Source organism: Sciurus vulgaris (genome assembly GCF_902686455.1).
Source record: "Sciurus vulgaris genome assembly, chromosome: 1".
NCBI classification, from domain to species: Eukaryota; Metazoa; Chordata; class Mammalia; order Rodentia; family Sciuridae; genus Sciurus; species Sciurus vulgaris.
In genome coordinates, this window is record NC_136461.1 from 50,200,798 (window position 1) to 50,217,427 (window position 16,630).

General features: G+C 36.8%; 1 protein-coding gene across 3 annotated transcripts in view; it reads right to left on the minus strand.

Annotated features, from left to right (window-relative positions):
- Nucleotides 1-7,861: 7,861 nt before the first annotated feature.
- TM2D1 (TM2 domain containing 1) overlaps nt 7,862-16,630 on the minus strand; it is a 44,738-nt gene continuing 35,969 nt past the window's right edge. For 2 of the 3 annotated variants that reach the window (XM_079104016.1, XM_079104015.1), the window contains one exon: nt 15,078-15,428. In XM_079104016.1, the coding sequence (XP_078960142.1) occupies nt 15,345-15,428 (84 nt within the window). In that variant the 3' untranslated portion in view covers nt 15,078-15,344. Of the gene's footprint in view, nt 8,101-15,077; nt 15,429-16,630 lie in introns of those variants that run through there. The other variant, XM_079104018.1, reaches the window with a different exon arrangement.

Below are 16,630 nucleotides of genomic sequence, written 5' to 3' on the forward strand. Positions count from 1 at the left end.
CACAATAAGGCTAAGTTCACCAAATTTAAGAAGTGTTGTTATGACTTTTAAAACAGATTACCACAATAATAATATGTAAATGGGACCATAATGCAGGGAACATAGGGTGTTAAAGAAGGACAACAAGGAGCCTCTAACTCAATTTAAAGAGAAGCTGGAGAAAGATAGGTAAAAGCCTCTCCCCTGCAGACTTCAGAGGATGCCGTTCTCCTGACGCTTTCTTTTTGGCCTTGTGAGACTCAATTTGAATATTTTTTGTTTTTGTTTTGTACTGGAGATCAATCCAGGGGTGCTAACCTACTGAGTCACATCCCCAGCCTTTTTATTCTTTATTTTAAGAGAGAGTCTTGATAAATGGCTTAGGAACTTTCTAAGTTGCTGAGGCTGGCCTCAAACTTGCAATCCCCCTGCCTCGGCCTCCCAAATCACTAGGATTATAAGTGTGTAACACCACACCAATTTGAACTTTTGACTTCTGGTCATATCTACAAAAACCTATAGAAGATACTAAAAGGGGGTCGAGCAGAGTGCTTCAGAGCAAGGAGGAACAGTAAGTAAAGGTCTCAGACTAGGAAAGATCAGGACATACTTTAATAACCTCAAAGGGCCAGTTCACCAAGAACTGACAGTGAGGGGAGAGGGCAAGGTGGCTGGGACTCAATCAGGAAAAATCCTTTAAGCCTGAAAGGGGAATTGGGTCTTTATTTTAAATAAAATGGGTAGTTTATGGAGGATTTTAAGCAGAAGTTAGAGATGATCAAATTTGCTTGCAGAAGGATCATTCTGGTAGCAGTAGGAAGAGTAAACCAGAGAAAGATGGGACTCTTGCCAAGTAGACAGAGATGTGTTTATTGCAGGGTCACAGATGAGAGGTATTCAGGGACCTGAATGAAGGAATAATTTCAGAGTATTTATGAGGTGGAATTTAAAAGTTTGGAAATTCATTGAATGTAGGGAGGAAATGGCATCAAGTGGGATTTCTTTCTTGGTGGACATGCTGCTGTTTCCCTGAAATAAGGAATGAAGGAAGAATAAGTTTTAAAATGAAGATTTGAGCCTGGTTCCATGGCACACACCTGTGTGACTTAGCAGGCTTAGGCAGGAGGATGGCAAGTTCAAGGCCAGACTCAGCAATTTAGTAAGGCCCTAAGCAAGTTAGCAAGACAATTCAAAATAAAAAATAAAAAGGAATGGGGATGTAGTAAAGTAGTAGCAATAATAAAGTGCCCTGAGTTAAATCCCTAGTGCCAAAAAAAAAAGGAAGAAGAAGGAGAAGGAGGAGGAGGAGGAGATTTAAAGGTCAGGTATAGCTCAGTGTAGAGGGCATTCTTAGCATATGGGAGGCCCTGAGTTCAATTCTCAGCACCAAATAAATAAATAAAAATGAAGACGAGTTTTCCACAAATGGTGCTGGAACAACTGGATATCCATGTAAAAAATTGTTTTAAAAAAGCCCTTACACCCTTCACAAAACTTAACTCAAAATGAATCACAAACCTAAGTGTGAAACACAAACCTATAAAACTCCCAGAAGACAACACAGGAAAAAATCTATAGGATCATGAGTCTGGCAATGAATTTTTGGATACTAATCCAAAGGCATAACTCAGGAAAGAAAAAATTGTTAAAATGAGCATCATTATAATTAAAATTTTTCTGCTCTAGAAAGGACACTGAAGAGAATGGCAAATCCCATTCTGGGAGAAAATATTTGCAGGAGACATATCTGATAAAGACGTTATCCAAAATACACAAAGAATTCTTCAAACTCAAGAAAAGTTGTGCATGGTGGTGCCTGCCTATAATCCCAGCTACTCAGAAGACTGCAGAAGGACTGCAAGTTCGAGGTCAACTTCAGCAACTAAGGGAAATCCATCTCAAGGGGATTAAAAAAAGGAAAAGAAAAAACTCATGAAAAGAAAACAAAAAAATTGATCCTTTATCTAGTAATCTTATTTAAAGAAAAAAAAAAAAAAAAAGAAAGAAAACAAACAACCTGATTTTAAAATGAACTCAGTGGTGCACACCTGTAACTCCGGCTATTCAAAGAGCTGATGTAGATGGATTGTAAATTCAAGACCAGCCTGGGCAATATATGAGACCCTGTTTCAAAATTTTTAAAAAAGGGCTAGGGACATGGCTCAGTGGTAGAGTGCTTGACTAGCATTCATGAGACCCTGGGGTCAATCCCCAGTACCACAATCAAAATAAAACAAACAAAAAACAATGATAAGATATTCTGAGCAGGGGATATAGCTCACTGGTATTGTCTAGCACATGCAAGGCCTGCGTTTAATCACTAGCACTGCAGAAAAAAAGGGGGAGTATGCAGGAATGGGCCAAAGACCATAACAAACACCTTACCAAAAAAGATATATAGATGGCAAATAAGCACATGAAAATTTTATACACATCATATGTCATTGAGGAAATGCTAATTAAAACAACAGTGAAATACCACTAACACCTACTAGAATGGCCAAAATCTGGAATAACAGCAAATGCTGGCAAGGATGTGGAGCAACAAGAAATCTCATTCATTGCTGGTGGGAATGCAAAATGATGCAGCCACTTTGGAACACAGTTTGGCAGTTTCTTACAAAACTAAACATATTCTTACCATATGATCCAGCAATCATACTCCTTGGTATTTACCCAAAGGAGTTGAAAACTTATGTCCACATAAGAACCTGCACATGGATGTTTACAGTAGCTTGGCTCCTAATTACCAAAACTTGGAAGCAATCAAGATGTCCTTCTGTAAATAAATGGATAAATTGTGGTACATCCAGAATAATGGAATATTATTTGGCATGAAAAAGAAATGATCAAGTCATGGAGGAAACTTAAATGCATATAACTAAGTGAAAGGAGCCAATCTGAAAAGGCTAAAGTTGCATGATTCCAACTATGTGACATCCTGGAAAAGGCAAAATTATGAAGACAGTAAAATATCAGCAGTTGTCAGGTTGGAAGCATAGGGAGGAGAGATAACTAAATAGAAACCAGGAGATTTTCAAGGCATGGAAACTACTCTTACAATACTATACCAGTACATGCATGTTGTTATACATTTGTCCAGCTCCATAGAATGCACAACACTAAGAGGGAACTCTAGGGCTGGGGTTGTGGCTCAGTGGTAGAACACTTGCCTAATGTGTGAGGCACCGGGTTTGACCCTCAGCACCACATAAAAAATAAATAAATTAAAATAAAGGTATTGTGTCCATCTTTAACCAAAAATAGAATTTTTTAAAAAAAAGAGTGAACTCTTTGTAAACAACGGACTTTGTGTGACTGTGATGTGTCATTGTAGGTTCATTGATTATATTAAATGCATCTCTGTGGTGGGAGATGTTGATGATGGGGGACGCTATGTATGAATCTCAGTACTTACTGCTCAGTTGTGCTATGAATCTAAAATTGCACTTTTAAAAAGTTTATTAAAAAAATAGAACGCTTTTTAAAATGTTGCATATAAGTAGAAATGTTTTAGTAGGTAGTTTTGTATTAGTATTTCATATCTAATTTATAGATGAGGAAATTGAAGCAAAGATAAAGCTCTTGGCCTAACGTCGCATAGTACATTAAGTGGCAGAGGGGTGAATTTGAACCCAGGAAGTGTGACTCCCTTGACCAGATGGGGAGCCACATGTGAAATGAGGTTTTAAGGCCTATATTTGTTTCCTATTGCTGCAATGCCAAATTACCATTAATTTTATGTCTTAAAATAATACAGATTGGTTATCTTACGATTCTGGAGGCACAGAAGTTCAAAATGTGTCTCACTGAGCAAAAATGGAAGTGGGAGCAGGGCTGTATCCCAGAAGCTCAGATAAGAATCTATTTCCATACTTTTTCCAGGCTCCTTCCAGAGACTATCTATATTGCTTGACTCACGGCCACTTCCTTCATCAAATCAGTGATCACTCTGACCTCTGTTTCCACTCTCATATCTCCTTCTCTGACCAAGATCAATCATAATCAATCTTCTGAAAACTTAAGATTAAAAAAAACCTTTTTTTTTAAATAGTCAGGGGGACATTTGCCTAGCATGGGAAAGACCCTGGGTTTGATCTCAGAACCAGGGAAAAAATGCGGATGGAAGGATGGGACCTTTTGCCTATAGAGTTCTGAACACCAATTTCAATATGAGGATGAAATTTCATCTAAAACAACCAAGATCAGAAAGAAGTATCACAATACTCTTCAAGTGTTGATAGAAAAGGTCTTTCCATTCGTGTGGTGACATGAAATGCAAGGGGAATGAAGTATTCTCAAATGAAGGAAAACATAGGATCTGCTGCCAGGAAACCCACCCTTAAAGAATGACTAAAGTCAAATTCCAAGCAGAAAAAACAAAGCAAACAAAAACAATAACAGACTAAGACTGGGAACTTCAGAAGTTAAAGAATAACTCAATGTATGTAGAGAAAATGTTGAGACAAGTATATTTTTGAAGTGGGGAGTATCAAGGGATCTTAATAGATCTGAATAGAAGTGAACTTTCAAGCCTTTACTCAAAGTGATAACAGGGTAAGTTATGCATTTATGCTAGAATGTTTAGAGCAACCACAAAAGAAAAAAATTATGCAGGGTGAAATGCTCTAAAACATCATAAATTGAAAAAGATTAGTTTTATAAAAAAAAAAAAAAAAAAAGTTTAAGTAATGCCCAGAAGACAAAAAGAAGAAACAGAAGAATGGAAAACAGAGAGGGAAAAAAAAAAAAAAAAAGTAATAAAATGGCAGATTTAAGCCCTAATAGCAGATGCTGAAGGTGTAGCTCAGTAGTACGCATTTGCCTAGCATTCAGAAGACCTGGCTCTGTCCCCAGCACCACAAATGAAATAAGTTCCCACATATATATAGTTATGTTTAATGCCAATAGTCTAAGTAAACCAGTTAAAAGACAGAGATTAGCAGAATACCGGGGAAATGATCCAACAATAGTCTATCTATTAAAAAAACTCACTTTGAACATAACTACTTGTTTCCTACTGCTGTGGTAGCAATTTACTATACATTCAGCAGATTAAAACCATACATACATCTTACCTTACTGCTCTGGAGGTTTAGTCTTAAAAAGGTCTTATTAAATTAAAATGAAGGTATCAACAGAGATGTGTCCCTCTGGATGCCCTAGGGGAAAATCCGTTTCCTTCCTTTTCCAGCTTCGAGAGACCACCTACAACCCTTGGCACATGACTCCCTCATCTTGAAAGTCAGCAGTAGAGTGTCGTTAACCTCTTACTCTCTGACCTCTGCTTCAGTCCTCTTTCTCTGATACTCATGTCACTCCTTTTTTGCTTATAAGTCTCTAATGATAGTATTGGGCACACCTGAATAATCCAGGATAATCTCCCTTGTCAAGATACTCAACTTAATCACATCTGTGAAACCCCTATTTCCATGTAAGCTAAAGTTATTTCCAGGGCCTAAGGATTAGTGTGGGAGCATCTTTGGGGAACAATTATTCTGCTTACTACAATTCTCTAGGCAGAAAGGTAGATGGATTAAGGATTCTTTCCCAAAAGACTCAATAACTAAGCTTCAATCTGATGTTATCAGACATTCATAGAGCTAAATCTTCTCTAAGGCCCAGTGTTCCCAGGGGATGTAAATAATGGACATTTCCAGGTACCACTGTCCCCTAAAATGAAGCTGGTAATGTTTTCATCTGCTTTATAATGGCCCAAGGCTTGGATGGGACTGGACCTACCAATGGCAGATTTTATTATAGGCAGCAGAAGTAGTCAGGGATACTTCTAAACATGGAGAATCTGGAAGAGAAATTTATCAAATATTCGTACACACTGTTTGGAAAAGCCCACTATAGGCAAGAGGGCCATGCAAATTTTAATTTGAGCAACAGCAAAATAACAATAAAAGTAAAATGTGTGTGTGTGTGTGAGAGAGAGAGAGAGAGAGAGAGAGAGAGAGAGAGAGAGAGAGAGAGAGAGAATTTATACAGCTGAGCATGACTCATAACTTACTTTAGGAAACCACAAACTAATCTTTCCATAAGATACTAATCTCAAAATCAGATAGGCAAAGCTTGCCACTCCAGCATTTCCAAAGAAATTCTTGGCATTGTTTACAAAGAACAAAATAATACTTTTCATGATTAGTGGAAGAAATTATAAAAAGAGCACAGGGTTAGTCATCAATAACATCTATGAAATGAGGAAGAAAGCTAACTTAGACATTTCATCCAGTTTAATAACTTTGTGGGCCCAATTTTTGAGTTAAAATAGTGATATATTTGGATGGGCGCACCAAGATTTTATAAACCAAACTACTTTGATAGGTGTTCAACTTTTTTTAAATGAGAGGCTTTAGGCAGGCAGCTCCAGCACTTTACATTCCTACATAAGTAAACTGAAACCCAATGTAAACAGTAAAATGAAACTAGAAACTTTACCAATAGGAAATTGTCAACTAACCTCTAACTGGGTTCTTTCCACTCTAACCGATCAAAGGCATTTCTTTCTTTCCCTCCTTCCTTCCTTCCTTTTTTCCCAAAAATTCTCAATTTTGCTGATAGGACTGTCAAGGATTATAACCACTTTGTATTGGGATTAGCCCAGTGGTGTTCTACCACTGAGCTATATCTTCCTCAGCCCCCGCCCCCGCCTTTTTTTTTTTAGAGACAAGCTGTCACTAAGTTGCCCAGGTTGGCCTCCAACTTAGATCCTCTTGACTCAGCCTCCGGAGTCACTGGGATTATAGAGTACACCAACACGCCTGGCTGGAATGTTTGTTTTTATCTTACTTCTGTGCTCAGCCTTTAAAAGCTTGCTGCCTATGCTGCTACAGTGGAGCTTTCCCAACTTGTGGTTCTCAATGCTGCCCAATTCATGAACCCTTAAACACTCAAATAAACTCTGTTAAATCTATTTTAAAGTTTTCTTTTAACACAGGGAAACTCTCTAAACTGATGTGATAAATGAACCTTCCAGTCTGGGCTTAGGGCCTCTAGGTGGCAAAGTAAGAATCTATTCTATTTTATGAACAATCTCATGGTAAGGGAGACATCCTATGCTGAGCTGAAACTATTCTCCAACTTCTACCAATTGGTCTGGTTTTCCTTTTTAAGCCATACTAATAGCTACAATCCATCTTCTTTAAAAAAATAGAAGCCAAGGGCTGGTGATATAGCTCAGTTGGTAGGGTGCTTGCCTGTCAAGCACAAGGCCCTGGGTTCATCCCCAGCACCACAAAAAAAAAAAAAAAAAAAAAAAAAAAAAAAAAAAAATAGAAGCCAGTTGGGCATGATGGCACAACTCAAGAAGTTGAAGAAGGAGGATTGCAAGTTCAAAGTCATCTTGGGCAAATTAGCAAGACACTATCTCAAAACAAAAAGGGCTGGGGATGTAGCTTAGTGGTAGAATTTTTGCCCAGCATGTACAAGATTCTGAATTCTAACCCTAGCACCACACACACACACACACACACGGGATTCTCAGTTTTGCTTACAGGACTGTCAAGGATTATAACCACTTTGTAAAACTGTTAAACATTGTCTATTAAAGCTAAGTATGTGCCTACATTATGATCCAAGAAGTCCATTTCTGCATATATGTCATATATATGCAAAAAAAATTCATATGTCAAAGACATATATAGAGAGGTCCATAGGAGCTTTAGTCAGCCCCAAACTAGATACAAACTAAAGTGTCTGACAACGGTAGAATGGTTAAGTATTTTTGGCATATTCATACAGTGGAATACTGTACCATAATGATGCACAAGAGAAGCCAAACACAAAAGGGAGAGAACCACATGATTCCATTCATATGAAGTACAGAAACAGGCAAAACTAACTATGATGACAGAATTACTGAAGAGTGATTATCTATGGGGAATGTGTACTGACAGGAAAAGAATATAGGGAATCTTCTGGAGTGCTCCAATTGCCCTTAACTTAAACTGGGTGATGGTAAAATGGATGTATTGTCATGCAAAAAGCCATCAAGATTTACTTGGGCATGGTGGCACACACCTGAAATCCTAGTGACTTGGGAGGCTGAGGCAGGAGGATCAGAAGTTCAAGGCCAACCTCAGCAACTTAGTGAGATCCTCAACAACTTTGCAAGACCTGTCTCAAAAAAAAAAAAAAAAGAAAAAAGAAAGAAAGGACTGGGAGTATATAGCTCAGTGGTAAAGCATCCCTGAGTTCAATTCCCAGTACAAAACAAAAGCAAAAACAAAAACCCTGAAAGTTCATCAAGCTTTATACTTAAGATTTAGACATTTTATATATACTTCAATAGAAATTTTTTTCATGAAGCCATTAGAGCTTTATAATTTGTCTTTCCTTTTTGATGAAAACTCCAGTAGGGAAGTTATAAAAAAGAGAGATAAATGCCAGATGTCCACCCAGAGAGGACTTAATGGGAAGGTAACAGAGTGTAATGACTAGGAGAATGGACTTAAGAGTGACCCACCTGGTTTCAAAATTTGAACTAATCACTTGTTGGCTGTGCAACCTTAGACAAGATATTTGATATCTCAAACCCTCAGTCTCATTATGTATAATAGGGAAACATAAATGGAATACTGACCTCATAGGAGTAATGAAACTACTATATAAGAAATGTAAAAATATTAACAATCATTTATTAAATACATACTATGTGCTATACACACTGTGAAGTGTATGACCATACCTAACCCTAAAATAACTATATAAGCAAGATGTTCAAATGTCCATTTTAAGAATAAAGAGACTAAGGTTCAAAGGACTTGCTTATTGTAACTGGCCATTGTATCTGATCTTAACGTCCCTGAATATAAACATTACCCTTGTATAAACATTGGTATACTTGGATGAATAGATGGGTTGATACTGAAAAATAAAATCAGAGACCAGCCTAAGTCCTGCAGAGTAGCACAATATTTAACTAAAGCTTTCTGTTAACATCTGAAGTGCTAGCAATTAATCTGCAGCATAAATAACCTTGATCACTATAAGAAAAGTAAATGTCTTACAAAGTGATTGAGAGGTTTAAATGAGATAATCAGGTCAAGAAAGAATGTGACAAATAACAGATGGTCTAGAAACTCCCCCCTTACTGTTTCTAATAACCTACTTGATCTTTTTTCATACAAGGTAAGAATTCAATTTTTATACAATTCTTAGCCTATACCAGGCACTGCCTTAAGCATTGGAACCATTAAGGACTTGAATGGATCACCATAGGTTAATTTCCTCACTCACTCCCTATAAATAAGAATTAGGGTCTGATTCATATTTGGATGCAAATCCCTTAACTGAAAAAAAAGCAGGTTGCTAAATCTCAAATCAACTTATTTTCCTATTAACTCATTCTGGTGTTCCCATCGAATCGAAACATGTTTTTGAGCAAGTATGCTCAAGGAACTGTTCTAAGCACAGAGAATTCAGATAAGTCCCTGCCTTCATTAAGTTTACATTCTAGTAAAGGAGACAAAGAGAAAACACACACACATTTCAGGGAGCAATGAGCACGGTGGAGAGAAATAAAGCAGTAGGGATTCAGAAAGTGGAGCACTGGGGCAGGATGTTACCAGGAATGATCAGCAATAATACTTGGGCAGAAACCTGAATGAATGAAGAAGCAAGGCACCAAAACCCTGGGAAAGAGTGCTCCAGGCAGAGGAAAGAGCTAGTATAAAAATCTTGACAGAGGAACCAATTTGGCATGATGGAAGCATGAAAGGAAGCCATTGGAGAATTGGCAGAAAAGTGACATGTTCTCAGCTTTATCACTTTAGTTGGTGTGTGGAGAATGTAGGGCAAGAACAGAAGAGCTGCATTGTACGTTAGTAAGTAGATAAGAATTAACAATTCATTTCTTTTTATTTGTTTTTTTCCGTGGTGCTGGGAATTGAACCCAGGGACTTGTGCAAGCAAGGCAAGCATTCTACCAACTGAGTTATATCCCCATCCCCCTCATTTCTTTTTAAACCATTTTAAAGATTTAATATCTTCATAGAAACAAATGTGTGTCATATCTCAGACCATTTTTCTCAATCACAGATCATATAGAGAAGGTATGTCATTCTTCCTAAGGTTTCTATGTTGCAAAAATAAATGACATTCATAACCCATTCATATATTTAGTCATATCTTGGGTTTTTCTGAAAATCAAAGGTGGAAACTTGAAGCTTCATAATCATACTCTCAATTATAAAACACCACACTTTCTCAAGTGTTTTGGTAAAACATTTTTTCCTTGGTGTATGTAGTTCAAATAGCTCTAGCCTTAATCACTTTTCAAGTTTTAATCTCCACATGCTTGGCATATTCTGATAACACTGACAGGTTAAAAGCAACACTGTGTTGTATGCATAGTGATTGCTTGCAATTAACCATAATTTAAGCGGAAAGTAGGCTGATCAGCTGCCTCACAGCAACATTTCTAAATTTATTAGATAAATATCGCTGGAGAACTTCTGATTAAAAAGCAGCAACAGGCTCTGCAACATCTCAGCTTTCCTTTACCTAAACAGAGTATTAAAAGAGTGAAGGTGCTGATAAAACTAATTCTTGAGAAAAAGAGACATTTTGAGCCCTTATTACACCAAGTAGCTGCAGATAAGGACAATGCTAGAGATAAGAAAACAGAGATAAGAAAAACATAGGAAAAACAATGTCCCAAGAAGGCACTTTACCTTCCTTCTGTAAAAGGGATGTTCATTCAGCCCACTGATACTCATTCAAAGCATAACCACACTACAGCAAATGTGTGGAACCTCTTGCACATTCTGGATGGACCTCACCAGCATCTGACGGCATCATTCCATCTCTTTAAACTGCTCAACAAATGACAACAATTATCTATGATATTTAATCTTCAATGCTACCTGGTATCATTAACCCAACCTATATGAAAACAGGGATTCAGAATGATCATGTGCTCAGTCACAAAACAAATTAGTGAAAGAGACAAGATGCAAACTCAGGTCTGCTTGATCCCAAGGCCTGGGCTATTCTCATTGCTGCTTGGATGCCAAATCTTATCTATCTGCTGTTTCAAGTCACGATTATGGCAAAAATCAGGGTGAGGAGGGAAGGAGAGAATAGCCTAAGACTGCCTTGTGTTCCTCCTTCTACTTTACTATTTATTGTATCAAGTAAATGCATGTAAACGATGTGTCTTTAAAACATTAGAAAGTTCAGATAAACCCAAAGAATAACTTGCAATCCCATCACCTCTAGCTTTGATCTACCTGAGCAAGACTAATAGAGCCTAAGGATATGGTCCTGCCCACTTTTAATCCTCTTGTCATGTAAACATAATCCCCAAAACTAATTTGGCCAGAGTTTTGGTCCAGAAAATGCTGCAAATGTCAGGTGAGGCGGCAGCAGAAAAATCTTTGGGTTTTTGGCAATAATTACCTCACTTAGTTTCATTTTGATATACATGAAACATTTTAGCATTTGTGATACAAAAGTTGAGAAATCTGAATAAGATTTTTAAAAAACAGCAAAATTATCTGTTAAACAGAAAGTCTCAGTTTAGGTAGATAATTCCATCTTATTAAAAATATTAAATAATAATTTTTTCAGAATCTTGGGTTGCAGGTACAGTTCAGTGGTACAGCCTAGTATGTACAAGGCCTTGGGTTCAATCCTGGGGGGTGAGGGGGAACTAAAATGAAACTTTATTCATTTTTAATTGGTAATTATACCCATTTTCCAAATTTACTCAACCTTCCTTTCCCTCTCTACTAAAGGGAACAATGAATAAACTTTTTATTCCTCAAAATTCTCATACTCCCTTGTCTTAAAGCTTTCTGGAGGCAATTTGATATCCTATTTAACATTCTATGCCAAAAGGATTCTACTCTCCACCAATATATATAACACCCTTTCTTCAGTGCTGTTCTGGTTTCAAAGTCTTGTTCTTTTCCCCCCCAACTCCCTAGAATGTAAGGAACAGCAATCAGTACTAATAAGTAGTAGCATAATTCCAGATCAAGGGATAGATTCAGGAACTTGGGTTTGGGCTGTTAAACTTCATTCCTTTTCTGTCACTGGGGATAACTAAGAATGGACGTATGTATAAAAAAAAAAAAAAAACAAAAAAAAAACTGCTACATGATTATTCTTTGACTATGAAATGACAACTCTAGAAGGAAAAAATTCAGAAAAGTTCATCACTTGCTGGAATAACAAATTCCAAACGATAAGGGATTGCATAAATAAGCTGGCACAGACATGGAAAACTCTGTAGTCATTAAAAAGAATTTTGCAAAGATTATTTATTGAAATAAGAAAGTCTTTACAATGTGAAAAAACAGGCACAAAATAGTATACATAATACATAATTTTTGTGATGAAAAATGTACTTACATGCATGAAAAAAACTACCTGATGGACATACATAAAAATATTTTTATCTTTGAACTATGGAAGATGCTTTATTTTCTTTGCACTTTTTAAAAGGTGTTTTCCCAACATTTCTGAATCAAGCTTGTATCAATTTTGAAAAGAGAAAAAAAGCATGAGAGATGCTGACTGAAGGAGAGAAGGGAAGGGGAAAGCAGCCAGAACCCTGGGGAAAACCTACATGTTTGAAAGAGGAGCCAACATCTTAGACTTGTTCTTTTTCAAAACCAATTTCCTCCTTTGCCAGCTTTGTGCTCTTGGATCTATTTTAGCTTCTTAGGTATCTGTCAATATTACACTATGTAACTTAGCCTTATATATCTAGGTTAAAGTACGTGAAAAAGACACAAAACTGTTTTGTGAAATAAAACATAAACCAAATTAGTATTTCTTATAGTTTTAGTGGCCCATGAACAAAACCTGGCTATAGGCATAACAGACTTTTTGACATCTGTATTGGAAATGTAATCCCCAAATCCATATAGTGATAGTATTTGAAAGCAGGGTCTTGGAAATTCAAGTAGGGTTACATGAGACCCTGAGGGTGGGGTTCCAATGATAGGATTAGTGACTTTACAAGAAGAGGAAGAGACCTGAGTTCACATTCTTACTTTCTCCTTGCCATGTCATGATGCAGCAAGCAGGACCTCCTCACCAGCTAGGCACGGTGGATCATGCCTGTAATCCCAGCAATTCAGGAGGATAAGGCAGGAGATGCTGATACCATGCTACTGAATTGCCTACTGTAAACTATAAAAAAATCAACCTGTTTCTTATAGAATTACCCAGTCTTGAGTAACTCTGTTACAGAAGCAGAAAATGGACTAAGATATAACGTAGATAAGAAATCTTCCTGGGTAAAGAGGTACTTCTGGAAATTCTATCAGTCCTTCCAGGTTGAAGTAGCACCATTTATAAATTACTGCTGCTGGACACTAAATGTTTCTGTAGGAATAAAAGAATCAACCTTATTCACCCTAGAAAGTTTAGGAGCAACCTATTTAATGACTGAGCTGATTCATCTCACAATTCTCAAAAAACAGGGATATCATATAAAGCACCTGAGAGGTCTTAACAGAATTCATATTCTCGAGCACTACTAAAGAGCCATAATAAAACAGTGCTCATAAAAGGGCAAAAAATGAAAAAGTTATATGGAATTTAAACCAAGCCCAGTGGCAGAGGCCTATAACTCCCAAACACAGAAGGCCAAGTCAGGAGGATTGCAAGATCAAGGCCAGCCTCAACAACTCAGTAAGACCCTGACTCAAAATTTTAAAAAAGGGTTGGGGATGAAGCTCAGCTGTAAAGTGCCGCTGGTGGGGTGGAGGGGGAGCATCCCAGTCCCCGCCCCACCAAAATGCATTCATGGGGATTTACATAAAGTAAATAATAAAACAGAATAAATGTTTGTTAAATCATTACCTATATTAAGCATCAGAGAATTAGGCAAACTGGAAATGTTCTTGTTCGGTAAATTAAGGAAACTCCAGTGAAAGTCTAAAGGTATAATGTATTTTGAGGGGATTTATTTCTCAATTTCATCAACAATTCTTCTCAAATACAGCTTATATGAATAAACACTTTGAGAAGGAGTTGCCTGGCTAAGTTAACAACTGCAACAATTACGGAGGAATCAAGGTTACTTTTCAAGATTTGACTGCAGAGATTTCTTATTTAATTGAACATAAGTGACTGGAGAGACAGGGCTTTTAAAATCTGGGCTTTGATTCTCTTGAAGGAAACTTCAAAACACCCTGTGCAATCTAAGAGAACCAGGGAGGACCAGAACATGGGCTTAACTCTGAGCAAAAACACTGTCGCTGTGAAAAGTGGCTCGGAGATGAACTCCCAAAGCTAGGGATTTTTGTGTCTAGTTCACTGCCCTGCATCCCCACTTAGAACAGTACCTTTCACCTGGCAGACACTCAATATTTAATGAATGAATCAAAAGAAGTGCTCCTGGTGTATAGTAGGAGACGACCCAAATTCACTTCATATATCAATATTTAATAATCTCCCACTAACTGGAGAAGCTATTACTGAATGGCTAATGTTTTACAAAGCTAACTATACCATACTTTTTGAGAAAAATTATGGTTTTTCACTTTTAAGGAGCTGGACCTAGTAATTTTGATACGGATATACCTGTTACTAAAGAAAGTCGGGTAGTATTATTGGCACATAGTATTTCATTCATTCATCTTAAAGCCCTCTATACACAATAAGAGAACTATATAGGTGCCACTTCCTTCAGACCCTGGAGCATCACTTGAGGCTCCTGTGCTGGTATCTGCCTAGCAGTGCTCACAGATGGAAGCTGTTAGTCACCTGTCTGATGTTCCCACTTTGTCTGTCCACCTTCATATGTAACTGCAGTGAGCTGGAGGAGTCAGCATCTAGTCTTGTACAGCTAGGACATCACTCCTCAAGCAAGAAAGGGAAAAGTTTATACTTCAGAGGATTAAAGTATTCATGCTGCCTTAAGGTTTCACAGACTCCTTAGTGATCATTAGCTCCAAGGATAACAAGGCAAAGACAGTGAAAGCTGTAGAATCACAGGTGGGCTGTCACATAGGAGACTACAGCTCTCAGCACTGTAAATGGTATTCATTCACCACAGATTAATTGCTTAGAAGGATCAAAATTCAAACGACAGCTACATATTGGTTTCTTAATAAATAAAGCACAAAAAAATGTGAATAAATTATACTTTTATTTTTCACAAGCAAAAAAGATAAATGGCAAATTGCCTTTGTAAAAGACATTAAAGAATATCAGAGTAATAAGCTATCCGTCTCATAGAGACAGTAGCCTCAGAAAGCCTATTATATAGCTTTTAAAGAAAGTCTTATTAAATAAATCTAAGAATAATATACTTTTAACTAAATCAACAAATCAAAAATGACCCGACACACACACCACATATACCACACACACACACACACGCACACACACACACAAAATCATATAGAATTCATAAAGTGGTTATGTGAAGAAGAAAATGGAAAAACTGGAAGTTCTCTATTAAATTCAAGGAGGCTCAAATCCTAAAACAGAAAAAAAAAATATATTAAAACAATATTTTAAAAAGGTTATTACAGTTTCTCTCTCTCTCTCTCTCTCTCTCTCTCTCGTGGTCTCCAGTCTCAGATACATATTTTAATGTTTCATTTACTCAAGATATTTTTTTCTTACTCTTGGAACAATTTTATATACCATAGAGAGATAACAAGATTGACAATGTAGGTATTTGCCTTCTTAACAGGCTCTTTAAGTTTTTATATTTCAAATCTGAGTCTTGAATCCCAATTAAATGTTTATATAATAGGTTTCAGAAAATGGAATTATGTTTTAAATTGCATTTAATTTTTACACATTATAGTTTAGAAACAATCTATATACTTTTGAAAGAGACACAATTTCCAGTATGAATAAGGTAGATGAAAATATATAATCCTTCCCATAAAGTATGAAGATGCCTAATAAAAAATAAAATCATTGGTGGGGAGTAGAGTATGGTGGGAGGTGAAGAACCACCATGTTATAGGATATTAAGAAGGCCTAGACTCTAGATTTTGTTCTTCACTAATTTTGTCTCAACTTCCTTAGGTCTTCCTTCTGATAAGAAGAAGCAGATGCATCTCTCAGCTTCAGTTTGACTTTAAATCTCAACAACTTTATAAGAGTTGTTTATAAGAAAGAATTGGAAGACCTTTTATGGACAGTGAAATAAATGTTTTGAATTTTGTAGTCCATCACTATTCAATCTGATGACAATAAAAAATATTCCATAAAAATCTACCTAAAAGTCAAAATTATACTTCATATCCTTCTTATACATTATGACACAGAAAACAAATGTCTATTTCCTTCCTGGCCTCCAGAAGCTAAGAGTCCACTGAGAACTCTAGTACTGTGGTGATGGATAAGATATCTACCCTGCTTTTCTTCTGGCTTACCTGTCTCTCCAAAAGCACTAGACAATTGAAGTTGACTATTTCCTAAAAAAATGCCCTGTACCCTACATGTTATTTAAGACTTTTCCATTACAGAGAATGATCCTACCAAGAAATGGTTCTCCTGACATTCTATGAAAATCTTTGAGAAAAATCTTGCATTGTTGGAAAATTATTTATTAGAATAAATAAAACTTTGTAGTAGCAAAGTTCTAAGGAAGCAGAGAATTGAAACCCCAGGACTGATAGTATCTCTCACTTATACAGGTCTAACAGCTACTTAAACCTTAATA